We start from the raw sequence: 20,250 nt of genomic DNA on the forward strand, positions 1-20,250 counted from the left end.
GGCCCACAGAGCAGTTGCTACTGCAGTGGTCCACAAACTTTTCCATGGTTGTGTCCCCACCTCCAGGTTTCCATCCCCCCACAGGGAGCCAGGGCTGGGAGTGGGACTGCAGCTCAGGAGAGGGGGTGTGGAAAAAGGTAAGGGAGCCAAGGCTGGGGGTGGGGCTGGGGCTGGGAACACAGCTGTGCTCAGGGGCTGAAGCTAGGGGTGAGGCTGGGCCGAGGGCCGAGAGTGGAAGCCATGGTCAGGCCACAGTCGGGGGGGTGGGGGGGGCAAGGCTAGGGACAGGGCTATGGCTGTGGCAAGGAGCCAGGGATGCATCTGGGGGTGAGGCGGGAGTGGGGCTGGGTGGTACTCTCTGCCTGCCCCCAGGCCCCACTGTGCCCCCTGAACATTCCTCTGTGCCCCCCTAGGGGGCGTGCCCCACAGTTTGAGTTCCTCTGTGCTACTGCCTCATTGCTATCCACTCCTTACCTCCAGCAGAAAAGGAACCCAAGTACGATAATACTAGCAAGGTTACAGATGGTTACAAGTCCCCGTGGAGTTGAAGGAGTTAAAAAGATCCTGCTCCTGTTAAAAACTAGTCCTGATTTGTGGAGTCCTGTGTCTGCAGAGCAACTGTTCGGTGTCTTCTATAGAAATGAAGGAAGAGAGAACATACCTTTGTTGCCGGCTCAAAGGGCCCGAGGCGGAGCAACAGCAGGGGTTCGTTGCCCGGTGTGCGTCGCACTAATTAACACACCAGGGTGGAGAAGCAAACCACGTTTATTTGAGCCCAAATAAGGTGCCAGGGAGAAAAAGCATTCTCAAATCCTGCACACCCGCGCGCAGGCGGGGTCCCAGCATTTATACCCTAAGCTGTTTGTGTAAGCCTTTTGTTAGGTTTTCCCCCTCACCCCTCCCTTCCCAACAGCGGTTACTTTAAACATTACATTTCAGTGTGTTAGAAAAGTTCCCATTCGCATATTTATCTATGGCCTTCACAGCACAGACGCATGCAGATTTTCCTCCCCTTTCTCCCCCTCCTCCCCGCCGCTTTTTGCTGTTTCAAACTGTCCTGCAGCTGCAAGCTGAGACAGCTGACAGTTACACATTTTGCTTGCTGTCTGTTAGCATCTTAGGCTGGTTAAAGTTCACAGCATGGAAGACCTTTGGTTCACTCAGGCCTTCAGTCACAACTTTGGTTTATTTAGGCCCAGTGACACCAACACCTTTTTTGAGCAGTGGTCTCCAACCTTTTTAGGCCCAAGATCACTTTTTTGAATTTAAGGGCAACCCAAGATCTACCCCGCCCCTTCCCTGAGGCCCCTTCCCTTCCGTGAAGCCCCACCCTGCTCACTTTACCCACTCACCCCCGTTGCTCGCTCTCCCCCAGCCTCACTCACTTTCAGTGGGCTGGGGTTTGGGAGGGGGTGCAGGCTCTGGGTCGGGGCCAAGGGGTTTGCAGTGTGGGAGGGGGCTCCGGGCTGATCCTGGGGCAGGGGTTGGGGTGCAGGAGGGGTGACGGGTGCAAGCTCTGAGAGGGAGTTTGGGTGCAGGAGGAGGCTCCAGGCTGGGGCAGAGTGTTGGGGTGCAGGGTGTTTGCTCTGGAAGGGGGGACAGGACAGGGGGTTGGGTACTGGCTCTGTGAGGGGGCTCAGGGCTGGGGCTGGGGCTTGGGGTGCAGGAGGGAGTTCAGGGTGAAGGGGCGGTATGGGGTGCTGGCTCTGGAAGGGGGGCAGGGGTTTGGGGTGCAGGAGCGGGTTTGAGATGCTGGCTCTGGGAGGGGGATGGGCATTGGGGTGCGGCCTCTCACCGGGCGGCACTTACCGTGGGCACCTCCCGGTTGGTGGCGCAGCGAGGCTAAGGCAGGCTTCCTGCCTGCCCCGGCCCCATGCCACTCCCGGAAGGGACCAACATTCCCCTGCGAGGTTCTGTGTGCTCCCCCTCTCTGCTCCCATTGGCCACAGGTCCCCGTTCCCGGCCAATGGGAGCTGGGGTGACGGTGCTTGCAGGCAGGAGCAGTGCACTGAGACTCCAGCTCCCCCACCGCGGGGCTGCACTGGCCGCTTCCGGGAGTGGTGTGGGGCTGTGGCAGGCAGGGAGCAAGCCAAGCGGCAGACCCGCTGCACCACTGGAGATTGTGATCGACTGGGAGAGTTCCCAGGATCGACCAGTCAATCGCGATCAACTGGTTGCTGATCACTGCCTTAGAGCCTGTGCCCATACTCACAAGGACAGATCTTCATGACCTTGAGGGACAGAGATGATCAGGCCCTTAATCTCTGAAAATTTAAATCCATAATGTTATAGGAAATGTTGATTTATCTTATCTTTAAAAGGGCCTGCCTGACTTTCAGTGTGTGGGTGTCCCATGCTTACTGAACACCAGGCCCCTTTGAAATGTCTAGTGGGGCATCCAAAATTAGTAGTCATTCTAGGAAACTTGGGGCCATGTGCAGAAATTTCTGACAAATATCTTCTGAATATGAAAGAGTGTCATAGGATTGAACAATCTAGCACTAGAATTCATTCTCCCACTGAATCTCTTATTCTGTCTATTAACACAGTCATCCAAACTACTCAACGGTTTCATGCAGTATGTCTTTGGAGAACAGCTCTGGAAAAAGTTGTTAAAATTACTGTAACAGCAGACATAAAAACATTATGCAGTTCCAAGTACAATCATACTGAGGGATCATACCTTTACAAAATAGTTTTGCATAGCTTTTATTTTAAAATGCTTGCTGTCTATCTGCCATGCCTTTTTGCTCGCCTCTTGAGTAAATCTAGCCCTTCTTTTATGATAAATGCTGATATAAATGAAAGATTCTTCAGATTCAAACCTTTTGATATTTAAAACTTATGCAGATAAAATGTCAAACATTCCTTTACTGGAACTGGATAACTGAACAAAATGTTATCCTAAATTAAAGCAAAAAAATCGTATTTTAAAGAGACACTGTCATCTTGAAATCTAAATAGTTTTATACACCACATCTTCTCCAGAGTCTTACAACCATTTTTGTGGCTTTGGATTTTACAGTTGTTACTCTGTTCTCTGAAACTATAGACCAAATTAGCATGGATTGCTGGTTTAAATGACTAAAATTGGTGATTTAAATTGCTTTGTTAAATCAATCAGGAAACCTTGATTTTTTTTAAATTATGTTTTGCATTTGTACTTTTTAGTTATTTGCCTAAAAGACTGAATTTCATTGTTTGGTACCTACTAAAAAAGGTTGATTTGCAACTAAATATAGCCTTTACACTAAATTTTGGTGTACTCTTTCTTTCTTTCTTTTGCTAATCAGGAGGATATGTATACATACATAGCTCAACTTATATCTGTCCAGATTCTTAATTTTTACCTTTTTATTATATTAGAAAATGGTGAATGATTCATTTCTTTACTAGGTGATTATTTTTTACTTGGGATTTATGTAAATGTTTAGTTAGATGGACATTTAAAATACACAAAAACAAAATTTGAATTTTAAAAAGAATTAAGCTACCTTAAAGGTGCTGAGTACTTAAGAAGGATAAGTTTTTATCAAAACACATTTTTCAGTTGTAAAATGAAATTCAACAAAGGCAAATGTAAGGTGCTATACTTAGGGAAGAAAAACCAAATGCAGAAATATAAAATACGGGATCCCTGGCTTGGCAGCAGCACTGCCCAAGAAGGATCTGGGAGTTGTGGTGGATCACAACCACAACATGAGTCAACAATGCGATGCTATTGCAAAAAAAGCAAATGCAATTTGGGGTTTCATTAACGGAGGTATAGCAAGTCATGGGACGTTATAGTACTGCTCTACATGCTGGTTAGGCCTCAGCTGGAGTACTGTATCCAATTTTGGTCACTGCTATATAGAAAGGATGTGGAGAAATTGGAAAGAATCCAGAGGCAAACAACAAAAATGACCAAAGGGATAGAATGCAAGCCATGAGCAAAGGCTGAAGGAACTGGGTATGTTTCGTTTGGAAAAGAGGAGATTAAGGGGAGGACACGTCTCCAAATACTTGAAAGGCTGACATAAGAAAGATGGAGAAAAATTGTTCTGTCCTGCCACAGAGGGTAGCACAAGAGGCAATGGGTTCAAACTACAGCATAGCCGATTTAGGAGATTTTTCCCTTGGATTTTGTCCAACTGTTCTTACAGTTAGATTATGGAATACACTACCTAGGCAAGTTGTGGAGGCTCCTTCACTGGAGGTTTTCAAAAAGAAGGTGGATAGCCATCTGTCTTTGATGGTTTAGACACAACAAATCCTGCATCTTGGGGGACTGGGGGGGAGAGAATAGACTAGATGACCCTTGAGGTCCCTCCTAACCATGTAATTCTATGATTTATAACTAACTGATTTATTAAACAAAGGAAGAATTGTCTGTAGTTAGTTAATTGAATTGATTGTTTGTTTCTGGTCACAATGTCCTTCAAGATTTTAGAGCTAGTAGATTTCATCCTCTCATATCTAATTTTTATTCATTGGCAGAGGAGAAAAAAACAAAAGGAAAAGTGTATGCTGCATGTGCTTCCCCAAGCCTGCACTATGGTTTGGAAATGCCGGGTCTTGTGGAAACGGAAGAAAAGAAGATACATGTAGTAGAAAATAGTACATGGAGGAGAATGGCAGGCAGGTGGAGGGAAGACAATGTGTGCATGGAGGAAATTTGGGGGAAGATGAACTTGGTACTCTCAGTGATAGGCTGGAGAGCACATGATTGAGTTGGGCTGGGCATGTTTTAAGAGTGAGAGAAGAATGACCAGCAAAGAAAGCATGGGAAGAAGAGGACATCAAGGAAAGACATGGAACACGGAGGATATGATGGAAAAGCTCCGTCAACAGAAGTCTGAGGAGAAAAGGACTAGAACTCCAAAATCTATGAACCTGTGCCAGGGAGTAGAAAGAGTTGCGAAGAATCATGGGGCACTTCTTACCCCATGTAAACAGGAAATGGAATCAAGAAGTGAAGTGAAGATTGGAAGAGGAAAACTAGCTTTCCTGCTTTTTCAACTCCCAATCAGTTTCTTAATTTTGAATGGCCTAGCCATTGAACTGAACTAGTTGAATAAACTGAAAGGAATAAAACATTCTATCTGCACCCGTAGAAGAGGATACTGCTGACAAAAGCTGTTTTTGCACTTTAACAAACTCTAATTCTTGGTGACTTCCACCAGTTCAGTGATCTGACTTTCTTTAAAACTTGGCAGCAAACATGTCCTTCTTAATATTATTTTTGTATTTAATTTAAATGATTTAAATAGATTATAGTACGTCTAGGACTTATGTTTAAAATTCAATTTTAAATTGGATTATTTAAAAATATATTTAATTTTTTTTTTAAACCCACTTTTAAAAAAATCCCCACTGGACAAAATCTAATATCAGCAAAGATTGTGGGAGGGAGGGGAGGACAAATTCAGGCTGGAAATAAGGTGCAAATTTTTAACAGAGGAGGGTAATTAACCATTGGAACATTTTACCAGAGGTTGTGATGGGTTCTCCAGCACTGGAAACTTTAAAATCAAGATTGGGTGTTTTTTTTCTAAAAGATATGCTCTAGTTAAAGCACAGCAATGAACTTGAAACAGGAATTAATATAAGGAAGTCCTATGGTCTATGTTAGACAAACTGTCAGAGTAGATGGTCACCATGGTCCCTTTTGGACTTAAAATGAACCTATAGAAAAAATGAAGAAATATATTTTTGTTACACTCCCTAGATTACTGTAAAAATATAAATAAAACGATCTTCAGACAGAAGTGTGAAATACCTAGATGTATTTAAAAAGAAGGGACCTCTCCAACTTTTTTTTGAAGTTAGCCCTATGCATTTTTGAATTCAAAGTCTCCAATACAAGAATCCTTAAAGTTCAATTTAACCATTAAAAGAATTAAGAATAAAGATGGGGAAAATACAAGGAGTGAAATACAACTTGGACAATTCATTTAAAAACAATGTTCCCTCTAATGAACATCCTGGCTCACAGTGAAATAGCTGCCACGTTGATTCGGGGACTGAGACTAAACCAAACTGGCAAGATAGCCTTATTCTAATATAAACCACTACAGTTCCGTAGAGTGTGTGTTCTTCCAGATTCCATTTACTTTTAACAATTCCTACATGGCAAAACTCTAATGACTCTTCTGCTTAGCCAGAGCAGGAGACAGAATTAATCAATTACAAAAAATATGCAATTTACAATCTGCATTAACTAGGTGTTTTGACTCAGAACAAATAGCTAATACAATTTAAAAAAGAAAAGGCAAAAGTGTCCAAAATAAATAAAATAATGCTCCATGTAATGTGCCAGCAGATTCCAGCTTCTCATCCAGGCTCAAGTATTTAAAAAATAAACGTGTATATACCATTATGAAGCTAACTGTTACAGCTACAGTACAGACCATTTTACTTATTAGAGGCTTGTACAGACAGTGACTCTTCTACGGTTTAAACATAGGGAGCCTTTTAGAAAAGAGCAAGCACAAGCCATTGTTGGAAAATCTGGGACTTCATGACATTTAAAGTTGTTGTTGCTTTCTTATAAATATAACTAGTAGATTTTTTTCTTCTAATTCACAGTTGAAATAATACACAATAGCTATAATACATGGTTTTTCTATCAATGTGTTAGTGAGGGAAGGCCATAATAATCTTACGTGTATCTTTCATTCTGAAGGATTCTCAAGGGACAAGAAATATCATAGGTTCTTTACAACCATAAAATACTGTCTGAATGTTCAAGATGAAGCTGTATGCACTGAATTTTAGTTGAACACTCATTCCAATACAGAATATGTTCATGTAACTCAGAGACTGTGTATTTCTTTAAACTATCAGTAGGTTAGTGTAAACCTATTTAATTTTGAATCTGAACAAACATCCAGAAAATCAGATTCAATTGGATCATAGGAATTGCCATACTAGGTCGGAGCCATAGTCCATTTACTACCGTATCCTGTCTCCAACTGTGCTCAGTACCAGATACTTCAAAGAAAGGGGCAAGAAATTTTGCATTAAACGGACATGAGATAATCTGTCTCCCATATTAGGTCTTGTCCTAATTCCTAGGTTTTGAGACTAGCTGGAAGCCCTAAAGGGGCATGATGTTTCTCTTCCAAAACTTATTTGCTATTATAACACTGGATATTCTTATCTGTATAATTGTCCAGTCCTTCATTCAGTCTTGCTTAGTGCTGTGCCACTAAGGCCAAGCAGTACTTAAGTGAGTGACTTTTGTGGCAGAGTTCCACAACCCATGCACTGTGTGAAGAAGTATTTCCTTCTATCTGTTTTGAATTGGCTACCTTTCATTTTTATTGTGTTTTTGTGTTAGGGAGCACAATCTGTCTCATATCTTCTCTGTGACATTCACTATTTTATATACTTTGATCATGTCCCCTCTAATTCAGCTTGTTTCTAAGGTGAATAATTCTAGTCTCTTCAATCTATCTCCATATGAGAGTCTTCATGTCCCATATCATTCTTATTGCCTTTTTCTGAACTCCTACTGGTTCTTCAATATCTTTTTTGTGATGGGATGACCACTACTGTGTGCCACATTCCTGATGAGGCCACACCATTGATTATTTAATAACATTATAACATTTTCTGTATTATTTCCCATCTTGTTAATTGTGCATGCTAAAATCTTGTTTGCTGTTTTCTTTGTAGCTCACATTGAGCAGATGTGGTCTTTGAGATGTCCACAATGATTCCCATGTCCCTTTAGATACCTCTCTGGTATCTGATATTCAGAGGACATACTCTGGGATTGCTCTGTCTAGCTATATCACAAGCAATTGGATATAAGATATGGAATGGGTTGAGGTGCACTGTATCTCTGTATGCAGAGTTTCCTAGCTGCATTTTAGTAGCAACAAGGAAAGTCCCATCTCTAATAGTTCTGGAGGGATTTCTGCAGATTAGATCCTTTTGGAATTATGCATTTGGGAATCTGACTGTTGTGTCCTGAAACTGGGGTCCTCCAAAGAAGTTTACATCAAGACCTTCATTTCCCATTTCTGTCATCTGTCAGCCAAGGACCCAATCCCGTAGTTACTCCCCTCCCTCACATATAGGTTCTCTTTTACTATATCTTGTTTATTTCAGTGAGACTCTGTGAGGGAAGAGCTATGCTTCAGTGAGTGACTGACTGTCTTCAGGATTGGGCCTCAATTCATCCACAAGGAAGGTCATTATATGGAAGTTTAATAAAAAGGGAGGGGAGGATTATGTGTATAATACAAGAACTTGATATATTGATCATGCCCCCTCTATGGGTTGGCTTCACTGCTCAAGTTGTGGCATCTGTATGTACAGCTCTGGCTTATTACAACATAGTAGCATCTTGTGTTGTGGTTTTTTTTTCTTTTCTTAATTGTCAAACCAAACACTATAAATCAAGGATTCAAGGCTTTGATATCACTAGATTTCCTACGTCTTATCTGTTTTTTCTCTGATTTAATCTAGACTTGCTTTATGGGAGAGGTCTCCTCCTCTGCTCCCACACAGAGCTTTAAACAATAACTCCTATCAAGTCTTTTTTAATAAACATTTTGATAGAAACAAGCAAATGTGGCTTTGACTTGTCATTTCAGGTATCTGGACAACTGCCACGGGGATTCTGCTGCTCTTTTCAGCTGGCTTTAACGGATGTAGATTGACTGTACGAAACATCCTTGCCATTCTATTAGACACCTAAAAATTATATCTACAAACTGTTCAACTTCATAGAGAGATCTCCCCTAAGATAGTGTTTGTCTTTATGCTAATTTTAAGAGTGTGACAAACTTATTACTATACACATCTATGTACAATAGGCCATGTGTTTGTTAAATACACACTGACAAATGTGCATAAAGTAAATATCCATTTTCTATAGCTAGTAAATATGCTGTAATGCCACAAGCATGACTATCGAAGAAATAAAACATTTGCTATTTTATTATTTAAATATATAAAAATGCAAATGTTTTATTGCTTGTTTGTAATTTGTTTAGCTCTGCATCATACTCCTCTTGCTGGTTGCTAATTAAAGTCACATCAGATATGCTTCGAAGGTCAGACTGAGCCGTACACACTGTAGGCAAGTCATGCCCAAGGTTAGCCAGTAGCAGACATGGGAAAAGAACTTGAGTCTCAGTCTAGTTCTATACCTTCTAGACTACACTGCCACATCTGTCTGTGGTGGCAGACAGACAATGCTTTAAGTGCTTTCTGGCGTTCCAAAGTGCTGTGTGGCTGTAGATCAGGGATCAGCAACCTGCCGCATGCATGCTGATTTTTGGTGGCACGCTGCTGCCAGCCGGGGTCCCGGCCACTGGCCCTGCTCATCCCGCTGCCGGCCTGGATGGACAGAACCTGGGCTGGCAGCGGGCTGAGCGGGGCCAGCGGCCGGGACCCTGGCTGGTAGGGGCCGGTCTGGGGTTCTGTCTGCCACCCACGCTGCCAGTATGGCATGTGAAACCTTAAATTAATGAAGACTTGGCACACCGTTTCCCAAAGGTTGCGAACCCCTGCGGTAGATTTTTCATAAACTGCTTCTCGCCTCAGTTTCTAGTAAACATTGTACTGTGCTAACCATCAGTGTGACATCGAGCCCATAGAGGGCAACGTAATCCCTCTAGCACAAGTTCCTGGACTGCCAGAGGTCAAAGAGGGCAGAATCTGTATATGAGCAGAGCAGCAGGCTGGGAGCTGATGGCAGCGAGATGGCCAGGCTCCTCAAGAGCTGGGATTTAAAGGCTGAGAGCTGACCTGGGAAGCAGCCCCTTGCTGGCAAAGGAGGCAGGGGTAGTTGTGACAGACAAATACTTGGGCATAGCTGCAAACTAGGGGGCTGCGTGAAAGGTCCAAACAAGGCTGACTGAATGCTGGCTGGCAGATGGGCGGGTCAGCATGTGACTGCCTCCTGTAAGGAGTAGCCCTGGCACTAGGCTGGAGGAGGCCCACCTTTGTACCCCTGCACTGATCTCCCTGTTGCCATCTCGTGGGATTTCAGCCTGGCTGGAGCCAGTCTGGCAATTTGAAGCCAGAAGCTCCGGCCCTTTGGGAACTGTAGCCCTGCCGGTGAGAGGGCGCTTGGATTGGCTGTCTTCCCCGCCTCCTGAGGAAGATCAGCCAATCAGAGCTGCTGCAGGAGGTAGACAGTGCTCACCCTCCTCTCAAGAGCTGCCAACAGTCCCATGTTATAAGGGGTGTCCCTTATTCAGGACCAGTGTTAGGGGGTAGCGAGCAGGGCAATTTCCCAAGGCCTAGGCAACAGGGGGCCCCGCAAAGCTACATGACATCATATCTGCACAGTCACTCTGGGTAAATGTAATGTGAGTATTACAGTCATTTAATCTCCAAAAGTGGAAATAAATCACACTAAAGTAGAGGTTTTTAAATGGTGGGATGTGTCCCTTAGGGGTGTGTGGAGGAACATTTGGAGGGGTGAGCTGCGATGCCAGACAGCTCATGCTTCAGTCCCGGGAGGCAGGGCTTGGGCTTTGGCTTCAGCCCGGCACAGCAAGGCTCAGGGTGGGGGCCCATTTCTTAGTTTCTGCCCTGGGCCTCATCAGCGAGTGTACCACTGGCTCTGCCCTTATTTAAATTAAATATTGTCTGTCCCATAGTAAATAAGCACAGGATGCCTTTCCTCCCATATTTCAACCAGGGTAGTGCCGCTGGTTGGCAACTTGACCTGGTGCACAGTGTCACAATGCCACCCAAATTTGGCCCAGCCACCCCTCCATGATGCCTAAGCGGCCCTTGGGCCTCTGAGCTTCTCCTGTATTTTTGAATTATAGTGTTGACAACCCTAGCAGGCAGCCTGGTTCTCCCCCCCCGCCCCTTCCCCAGCAATGGAATGGCTTCTATATAACCCTCAGCCTTGGGAGGGGGGGAGATGGTGACTCCCAAGGGAAAGGGGTGAAGAGCCCCGGCAGTTGTAGGAGGAGCAGAAGTGAGGCTGTGGGGCAGCTGTAGGAGGAGATTTGATATGAAGACTTAAGGGACAGGCTTCGTGGGGGGCAGAATTAATTGCTAGGCAGAAGGATGAGCTGATGTAGGGGTTGAAGCTCCTGCAGCAGGAGCCACAACCATCCACAGAGCCATACTGTCCATTCATAATAAACATGTCAAATTATGCACCTACGTATCTTGTTGGTGACTGTCGCTCCAACTCCTAGTCCACATTTCCTTTCCCAGAGTCAGGAGCAGAGCCCAGGAATCTTGCTTTTCCCCACAACATTCTACTGGCAAAGTGTTCTCTGTATGTATAAATATCTCCTGTCTGTGTGTTCCATTCTATGCATCCAAAGAAGTGAGCTGTAGCCCACGAAAGCTTATGCTGAAATAAATTTGTTAGTCTCTAAGGTGCTACAAGTACCCCTGTTCTTTTTACGGATACAGACTAACACGGCTGCTACTCTGAATACTGGCAAAGTGTGTCACATCCTTCTCTAGATGTTGATAGGGTTGCTAGGCGTTGGGTTTTAGACTGGAATGCCCAGTCGAAAAGGGACCCTGGCGGTTCCGCACCGCTGGCCAGGCTGTTAAAAATTTCATCGGTGGGGCTAAGGCAGGCTCCCTGCCCTGGCTCTGTGTGGCTCCCAGAAGCGGCCAGCATGTCCCTCTGGCTCCTAAGCTCAGGGGCATCCATGGCCGATAGGAGTTGCGTGGGCAGCACCTGCCCATGGGGGCAGTATGCAGAGCTGCCTGACCAGCCCTGTGCCTAGGCACCTAGGGACATGTTGCTGCTTCTGGGGAGTTGCCTGAGGTGAGTGCCACCTGGAGCCCACACCTCAAACTTCCTCCTGCACCCCACCCCCCTGCCCCATCTGTGAGCCCCCTCCTGCACCCAAACTCCCTCCCGGATCCCACACCCCCTCCCATGCCCCAACACCCTGCCCCAGCTCGGAACCCCCTCCCACACTCCGAACTCTTCGGCTGCAGCCTGGAGACCTTCCTGCACCCTAAACCCCTCATCCCTGGCCACACCCCAGAGCCCGCACCCCCAGCCGGAGTCCTCACCCCCTCCGGCACCCCAACCCCCTGCCCTAGCCCAGTGAGTGAGCGAGGGTTGGGGGAGAGCGAGTGATGGAGGGAAGGGGGGATGGAGTGAGCAGGGGGCAGGGGCTCGGAGAAGGGGCCAGGCGGGGGACAAGGGGCGGGGCAAGGGAGCTCAGTTTTCTGCAATCAGAAATTTGGTAACCTTAGGAGTTGATCCACATAAATAACTGCTTTCCTCTTAGCCCAAATGGCAGAGGTTTGTGTTTGAACATCTGAAGGCCCATGGCAGAGGGATGCGTATGGCTGCACATGATAGTTTTCCAATTTTTAAAAAAGAAAAGCTCATTTATTTAAGATAGGGAGGAAAAAAATGCTTTAAAACACATTTGATAGTTAAAACACATTTTCAGTTGTGGGGCAACAAAACACAAGTGTTCCACACTTTGGCTATGTGTCACACATTTTTATGGCACGTGACACACATTGGCAGGTTTGAAGGTTGAGCAATGCTCCTAATAACACTGGACTATAAAGTGATAATATTCAGTGTCTCAGTGCGCGGAGCTTGCTTACATGATTTAGCCAACGAAGCTGGTCAAAACAGAAAAGGAAGGAAAGCAAAACCTTCTAGAACTACAGAGTAAAGTGTGCTCTGTTAAGTTTTAAACATAGCATGGAAGGGCACCTTCTTTCTAATGAAGACAGACTGTGTTGCAGGAGTGACCTGAACAAACACTATGACGCACTAATTCAGTCATCAGAGAGTAGCCGTAGAGATTATACAAACCAAATCTATTATGCCCAAGAACTAGCACTCCCATTGGAGTGGACCCTAAAACAAGCAGGTTTTTCTATTGCTAAGGCATCTTAGGTGGATTTTTTGTTTTTTTCAGGGAAGTACAGCTATCTCAAAATCTACACTTTCTGAGAAAGAGGTCCAGGGCCAATAAATATGGATCATCTATCATGCAAGTGACCCACCAGGTCAGTATTCCTACTCTCCTGTGATAGAGGATCACCCACATCAGTAATTTAGTACCATTGCAGAGACTGCAGCATTTTTACAAAAACAGACAAGAGAATTAATCTTCGTTGAAGTGTCATAAATAATTTAAAGCAAACTACAATTGTCAGAATAAATGAACAGAGCACATTCTGTGATATTTTAACTTGTTCACTCACTTGGTAATTGGCAAATTCAGTAATTTGCTATGGGTCTCTCAATCATTAGTGAGCATTAATTAGATTTTTACCATAATAACTATTGGCAATTTCAAGATTAGGGTGAGAAATATAAATAAAAAGTAAACAGGTCAGAATTGGTAGTCTGATAAGCACCTATTGACTGACTTTACATTTAAAGGCCTAGAATAATGACCTACTGATTGGATGTGGGCACGTCTGCAACCATTCAGGGGAACATCGTTGTTCTAACCTCAGTCACAGCCCAGTTATATTGCAGCTCAACTTTGATTTGAAAGTGTCATAAATATTATGTGCTTTTTTTGGTGCTGCCTAGCTGGGGTGAAGAAATCCATCAGTCCACCCTTCCTTTTATCTTCCTGACTGTTTTGAGAAGGGGAAGAGGATCTTTGCTACTCTTGCCTATAAGTACAACCCCCTGCAAACAGCATCTGCCTCTTCTATTACTCAGAGCTTTCCCAGGAAGGTGCAAAATGAAATTGATGTAATTCTTGCCAGGGTTTCAGTTGTCCACAGGGCTGTGGATAGCATTCGTGAAAACTGATCGTAGTAGTGTTGCTGCTTGGAAAACTCATAGCAATGTCAGTAGCGTGGAAGATGAGTGGAGTTTTAGGAAGAAAGTGCTGCATTGAATCATATATGCATGGCTGTCTTTGCAATAATCAAAGCTAGAGTTTTGTGGAGAGTTTTAAGTTAAAGCATTAATTCTGCAGAAATAAATGTCTTGGTTCTCAACCCAATCCCACCCTGCAGCCTATTCACCAGGAAAGGGTTCTTCCTTCCCATTTGTGTGCGGATTTTTCAAGTCCTAATATTAATAGATCTAAGGAAAGAAGCATGAGAAGGAAGCTGAATTCCATAGGCTTCAATTTAATCCAATCAGAAGCTGTAACTGTAGTTTGTAAGGGTACTATAGCCTATCAACATCAACACATTTTTGGGCACCAGTAAAACAAACAAGAATTATGTCAATTTCATTCCAATGCTGTTGGTGAAAGCTATAAGCAAGGATTAGTAAGGGAGGCAGGGCCAATCTGCCCCCCTGCCCCGAAGCTGAAGAGTTAGTGGAGTAGTCTTCAGTGCCCCCGACCCCCTCACCCCCCCGCACTGTCAGCTTTTGAGCTTTTCTTCTTCAGCTTTGTGTAAGTTTGTCTCTCACTGGCAGAAGTTGTCCAATAAAAGATATTACCTCACCCATCTTGTCCTAGGGTACTAGAGAGACGAACATGGCTGCAAAGAATCTCCCTAATGGCAGCCAGGAGTGTGAGAGGTATGCAATTTCCGTCCCACTGAGTCTGTCCCTTCCGGCCGCCAGAATGCTAGGGGACAAGTAGAATAGCCACTCTGCTTTTCTCCCACCACTTTCACAGCCATGAGTAAGACTCTGATGCAAGGAAAGAAACTTAGAAGCTGATGTTGAAAAACAGAGCCTCAGAGCAGGGTCTAGAGACAGCATTCTCTCTCTCTTCAGTAGCTGGGATTGGGGATGAACTAGTCTTATCACCAGAACATTATCCCAGGACCTCACCAGGGACCTGCCCTGCTAATATTTCTTATCTGCCTCTGGCTAGTAGGTCAAGTTTTCAGGCCCTGATTAGCCCTTCTTTTAAGATGCACCTTTTTGATGTTCTCTCTCTTCCTGAACTGTGCATTGGCAATGGCTAAATCCTGCGTTCAAAAATATTCTTTTTATTGGTCTGGTGAATCTAGCACAGAGGTTTCTTTTCCCTTTCAGTTGTTGCTTGGTCTGGGCCACAACTTGGCTAGAGCATGCTGCTGGTATGTTGATTATGAATTTGTCCTAAGCCTCTTCAGTGGAATACAGTTTTAGATTACAGAATTATCAATATATCAAAACAAAAAAAAGTAGCAAGTAAAACTGAAATTGGATGGGTTAGCTACACTTTGTCGCTAATGTTCGCTGACTACATGTTGCTGCAAGTTTTGTAAGTCTTTCGGATAATGTCTTTATTAGTCTAGTGCTGAACTTTCGTTTTTTATTTTCAGGGAATTATTTCATTCTAAAATAATACTGAATGACTTCAGTTATTTTAGGGAAAACAAAAGTGAATTTAGTACTTGTGGAAAACAGCTATGCTGGCAGCATGGAATAGCTAGAGCAAGAGGAATGGTAGAGTAGTATAATCCTATATGCTAAAAAGTCTGATGTTCCTAAGAGCCTTAATTGATCTGGGCCCAGGCCAATCTCAGAGGCTACCTTCCTCCCATGATTTCCTGCTGGCAGCTGCAGTCAGTGGGGGTCCTCAAGCTGGATCTCCCTCATTATTAAAATAAATAAATTAAATAAATAAAAACAGGGGCTGTTGGCAGAATGTCTGCTGTGTTGGCCTCAGGACTCTGAAATTTGCTCCACATCCTTGGTCTGAAATAGCCAGAACTCGAGGACCCTCCGTATATACTGCAAATGCAGTTTATTTGGCAGGGTTGATAGGGAAGGTTGAGAGTATGTTCATGGGGAAAAGGGAGGTTAATTTGTTACTTGTGTATAAACTCTGTTTTTTTTTAAATTGCTGCTTAGTAGTCATTGTAAGCATAATTCTTAGAGCACCTAGGTCCAGATTTTTCAAGATATCTAGGCATTATTGCTGTGCTCAGTGTCACACCATCTAACTAATTTGGGAGCCTAAATCTCTTTAAAAAAGGACTTGGGCACTTGAGTTTAAATTTCCTCAATAGTTGCTGGGATGTAGACTTTTAATATCTATTGGCTATTAAATCCCTTTTGAAAGACACTAAGGCCTGGTCTACACTATGACTTTAGGTTGAATTTAGCAGCGTTACCTTGATTTAACCCTGGACCCGTCCACACAACGAAGCCTCCCTTTTTTTTTTTTTTAAATTAAAGGGCTCTTTAAATCAATTTCTTTACTCTCGCTCCGAGGGGATTAGCGCTGAAATTGGCCTTGCCAGGTTGAATTTGGGGTAGTGTGGATGCAATTTGACGGTATTGGCCTCCAGGAGCTATCCCAGAGTGCTCCATTATGACCGCTCTGGACAGCGCTCTCAACTCAGATGCACTGGCCAGGTAGACAGGAAAAGGCCCGCAAACTTGAATTTTATTTCCTGTTTGGCCAGCGTGGCGAGCTGATCAGCACAAGTGACCATGCAGAGCTCATGCAGAACTATTAGCATGATGTGCACATTGCCAGGGCACATTGCCCGGCCCATACTTTGTGAGAAGTCTTTGACCATGTCTATGTCCTCATCACTCTCGTCATCACGCTGCCATCACCTCCTTGCCTGGTTTTGTGTGAAACAATTGTCTGCTGTTGCCCTGACAGAGGGAGGGGCGACTGACGACATGGCTTACGGGGAATTAAAATCAACAAAAGGGGTGGTTTTGCATCAAGGAGAAACACAAACAACTGTCACACAGAATGGCCCCCTTAAGGATTAAACTCAAAGCCCTGGGTTTAGCAGGCCATTGATTTCACAAAACAAATCAAGTCAATTTCTTATTTTGATATGCTCCATCTATCTTTTACATCTTAGGCTGGCAGTAGACGGTGCAGTACGACTGCTAGCCATCATCATCTCCTGGTTGCTCGTCAGAAGATGTGAATGACCTGGCTGAGTCACTCCCATGTCTGCCCAGGCGCCCCTGACCGACCTCACTGAGGTCGGCTAAAAGAGCACCCAGGAATACGACGACGATGGCTACCAATCGTAACGCCCCATCTGCTGCCATAAGGCAATGAGCTGCTACTGTGTAGCAATGCATTCCCACGTCTGCCAGCACGCAGGAGATGTACGGTAACGGTGAGCTGAGTGGGCTCCATGCTTGCCGTGGTATGATATCTGCTCAGGTAACCCAGGAAAAAAGGCACAAAACGATTGTCTGCTGTTGCTTTCGTGGAGGGAGGGAGGGAGAGGGGGGCCTGACAACATGTACCCAGAACCACCCACGACACTGTTTTTGCCCCATCAGGCACTGGAATCTCAACCCAGAATTCCAATGGGCAGCGGAGACTGCGGGAACTGTGGGATAGCTACCCACAGTGCAACGCTCCAGAAGTCGACGCTAGCTTCGGTACTATGGATGCAGTCTGCCGACTTAATGCACTTAACGCATTTTGTGGGGGCACACACACAATCGACTGTATAAAAATGATTTCTAAAAAAACAACTTCTATAAATTCGGCCTAATTTCGTGGTGTAGACATACCCTAAGGCCTGGTTTACACTAAGAAATTAGGTCAGGATAACTGCATCACCCAGGGGTGTGAAAAATCCACATCCCTGAGCAACATAGCGGTAGGTTGACAGGAGAATTCTTCTGTCAATTTATACTCTTGGGCAGATGGATTACCTACACCAATGGGAGAAGCTCTTCCATCAGCATAGGTAGTGTCTTCACTGCAGCTGCGCCTCTGCAGCATTCTAAGTGTAGACAAGCCCTGGGTGCAGCAACACACAAGTACCTTCAAAAATCTGCACCCAAATATGTTTCTTTATGTATGTTCTTTATTTTTATTTTAAATATAAAGAAAGCAAGGATGATACAATCTGATCCTACAAAAATACTTAATCCCCATAGAATTCAGTTGAGACTGATAGTCTTCTAAAATTATTCTGTAGAATTGTATAGCAGGAATATAATTATCTAGGACTTTTCCATGCGGGTAGAAGGCTCGCACTGTGTCTTGAGCTTGTCTACTGGAGCATAGAATGTCCCCTGCTCAACTCTTTACTTTTACATAATTGTACTCTATTGGATATTAAATAAACATTCACACTTAGATCTCTTTATTTTAATCCGCTTTGCATAGTTTGCCTTACCCATGGTGCCAGAATGTATCTATAAAAAGTTGCCAGTGTGCACAGAAAAATAATAGTAATAGTAATTTAACCACTAGGAACTGTATCCTAAGATCTATTGGTATGGGAAGAAAATGGGCTAAAAATAAGTCTGTCTTTTTAATGCTATGGTGATGAGAATCTGATAGGAGTTTTTTCCCCTTCTGTTTTCCCCTTTTGTTGGTTAATATAAGATTCTGATTGAGTAGGGATTAGGAATTTTAGCCAGCCAGGAAATAAATCAGACTAGAAATAAGGTGTAATTTTTTTAATGGTGAGTGTAATTAACCGTTGGAACAACTTACCAAGGGTCTTGATGGATTCTCCATCACTGACAATTTTCTGAATCAAGATTGGATCTGCTCTACAAATTATTTTGGGGGTTTCCTATGGCCTGTATTCCATAGGAGGTCAGAATTGTTGATCACAGTGGTTCTTTCTGGCCTTGGAATCTATGATTCAAGTACACAAATAAAATAAAATACACTTTTAAACAGTGCCTTCCAGCATTTACTGGTGCTGAGCATAGCCTTCTTGCTGCAGAAGGACAGAGAAGAGAGCACTGCAATAGAAAATGTGTGCTTTTGTTTTAAAGACAACAGTAATAGGATTTGTTTTTTTGTGCTTAAATATGCCAATTTTTGTAAAGAGCCAGCAACCCACCTTGTTTTTAAATGTTTAAATAATCGTTCATATGCTGTGCCTTATTGAATTATGAATATGTCACTGTGACCAAGTGGGACTGTTCTTAATGTTTCCTCTGAATACTGTGTGGGTGCCTCAGTTTCCCCTATGCATTTCTTAAGTCTCCAGTGTGGATAAATGGCTGACACGCTGTCTCCTGGCAACAAATGGCTGGGGCCTTTCTCCCCCCTCACCCCCCCCCCTCAAGGGGATGGCTAAAGGTGAACAAAGAGATCAGGTGACCTCCTGGCCCAGGAAAGAGACAAAAGGTCAGAAAGGAGGGGCTGGAGGGGGTTTCAATTTTTGAGCTGTCTGGGGATGGGAAGTGAGGGCAGATGGGGTTGTCTGACTCGGTGGGCCCCAGAATGGACCCAGCTGAGGGGTCCTGTTCTCTGTACCTACAAGCTCTGTTTTAGACCGTGTTTCTGTCATCTAATAAACCTCTGTTTTACTGGCTGGCTAAGAGTCACGTCTGACTGCGAAGTGGGGGGTGCGTGCAGGACCCTCTGACTTCCCCAGGACCCCTCCTGGGTGGACTTGCTGTGGGAAGCACAGGGAGGGGCATATGCTGAATGCTTCACGGTCAGACCCAGGAAGGTGAAGCCGTGTGATCTTCTTGCCCTGAAGACAGTCTGCTCCAAAGGAGAGGAGGCTCCCCAAAGTCCTGACAGGCTTTGTGGGGAGCAGTTCCAGAGCATCGCCCGGGGACTCCATGACAGTCACAATTCAAGAAGAAACAGCACATGAAGGACCACATATATTGTCTTAACTTAAATTTTAAAACCAGACAGGAAAGTTGTCTGTCATTATTACAAAATAATACTAGAGAACTCTGAGCAGCAGAGAGCCACAACATGATGGAAACCAGCCAGGAGGATTAAGGTATCTTAGAATGTCTTTGCCTCAGGCTTAGTCTAGTGGTTGAGGGAGCACATAATTTCCCCCCCCCTTTTTTTTCCTGTACAAGGCGAGGGGAGCCAGTCAAAATTCTGCTTTTGCTGTGGAGGGATATGGGGAGTGCCCCCAAACCAAATCCAGTCTGGTATGGGAGAGTCCTGGGAACAGGGAGGGAAATTTAGAGACACCTGGACACAGAAAGGAATGGATTGCTGAAGAGGGTCACCATACGTAAGGCGTTAGATACTATCTCACATGACCTTGTAACAAACTAGGGAAATACAACCTAGATGAGTGATTCTCGGGGGCACTCAGAGGTCTTACAGGGAGTATATCAACTCATCTAGATATTTGCCTTGTTTTACAACAGTTTACATAAAAAGCACTAGCAAAGTCAATACCCACTAAAATTTCATAGACAATGATTTGTTTATACTTTTCTGTATACTGTACACTGAAATGTAAGTACAATATTTATATTCCAGTTGGTTGATTTTATAATTTATATGGTAAAAATGAGAAAGTAAGCAATTTTTTCAGTAATAGTGTGCTGTGACACTTTTGTATTTTTATGTCTGATTTTATAAGTTTTTAAGTGGGGTGAAACTTGGGGTACACAAGACAGATCATAGTCTTGAAAGGGGTACAGTAGTCTGGAAAGGT

The 20,250-nt window shown here is 44.2% G+C and overlaps 1 protein-coding gene across 3 annotated transcripts in view; it reads left to right on the top strand.

Moving 5' to 3' along the window:
• KLHL29 (kelch like family member 29) overlaps positions 1-20,250 on the top strand; it is a 544,314-nt gene that overhangs the window by 18,186 nt on the left and 505,878 nt on the right. Inside the window, exon 2 of one of the 3 annotated variants that reach the window (XM_039532518.1) lies at positions 12,879-12,969. The exons of 1 other annotated variant lie outside the window; for it this stretch is intronic. In XM_039532518.1, the coding sequence (XP_039388452.1) occupies positions 12,952-12,969 (18 nt within the window). In that variant the 5' untranslated portion in view covers positions 12,879-12,951. The remainder of the gene's footprint in view (positions 1-12,878; positions 12,970-20,250) is intronic. One more of the 3 variants, XM_039532519.1, reaches the window with a different exon arrangement.

This window comes from Mauremys reevesii, linkage group 3 (genome assembly GCF_016161935.1).
Source record: "Mauremys reevesii isolate NIE-2019 linkage group 3, ASM1616193v1, whole genome shotgun sequence".
NCBI lineage: Eukaryota > Metazoa > Chordata > Testudines > Geoemydidae > Mauremys > Mauremys reevesii.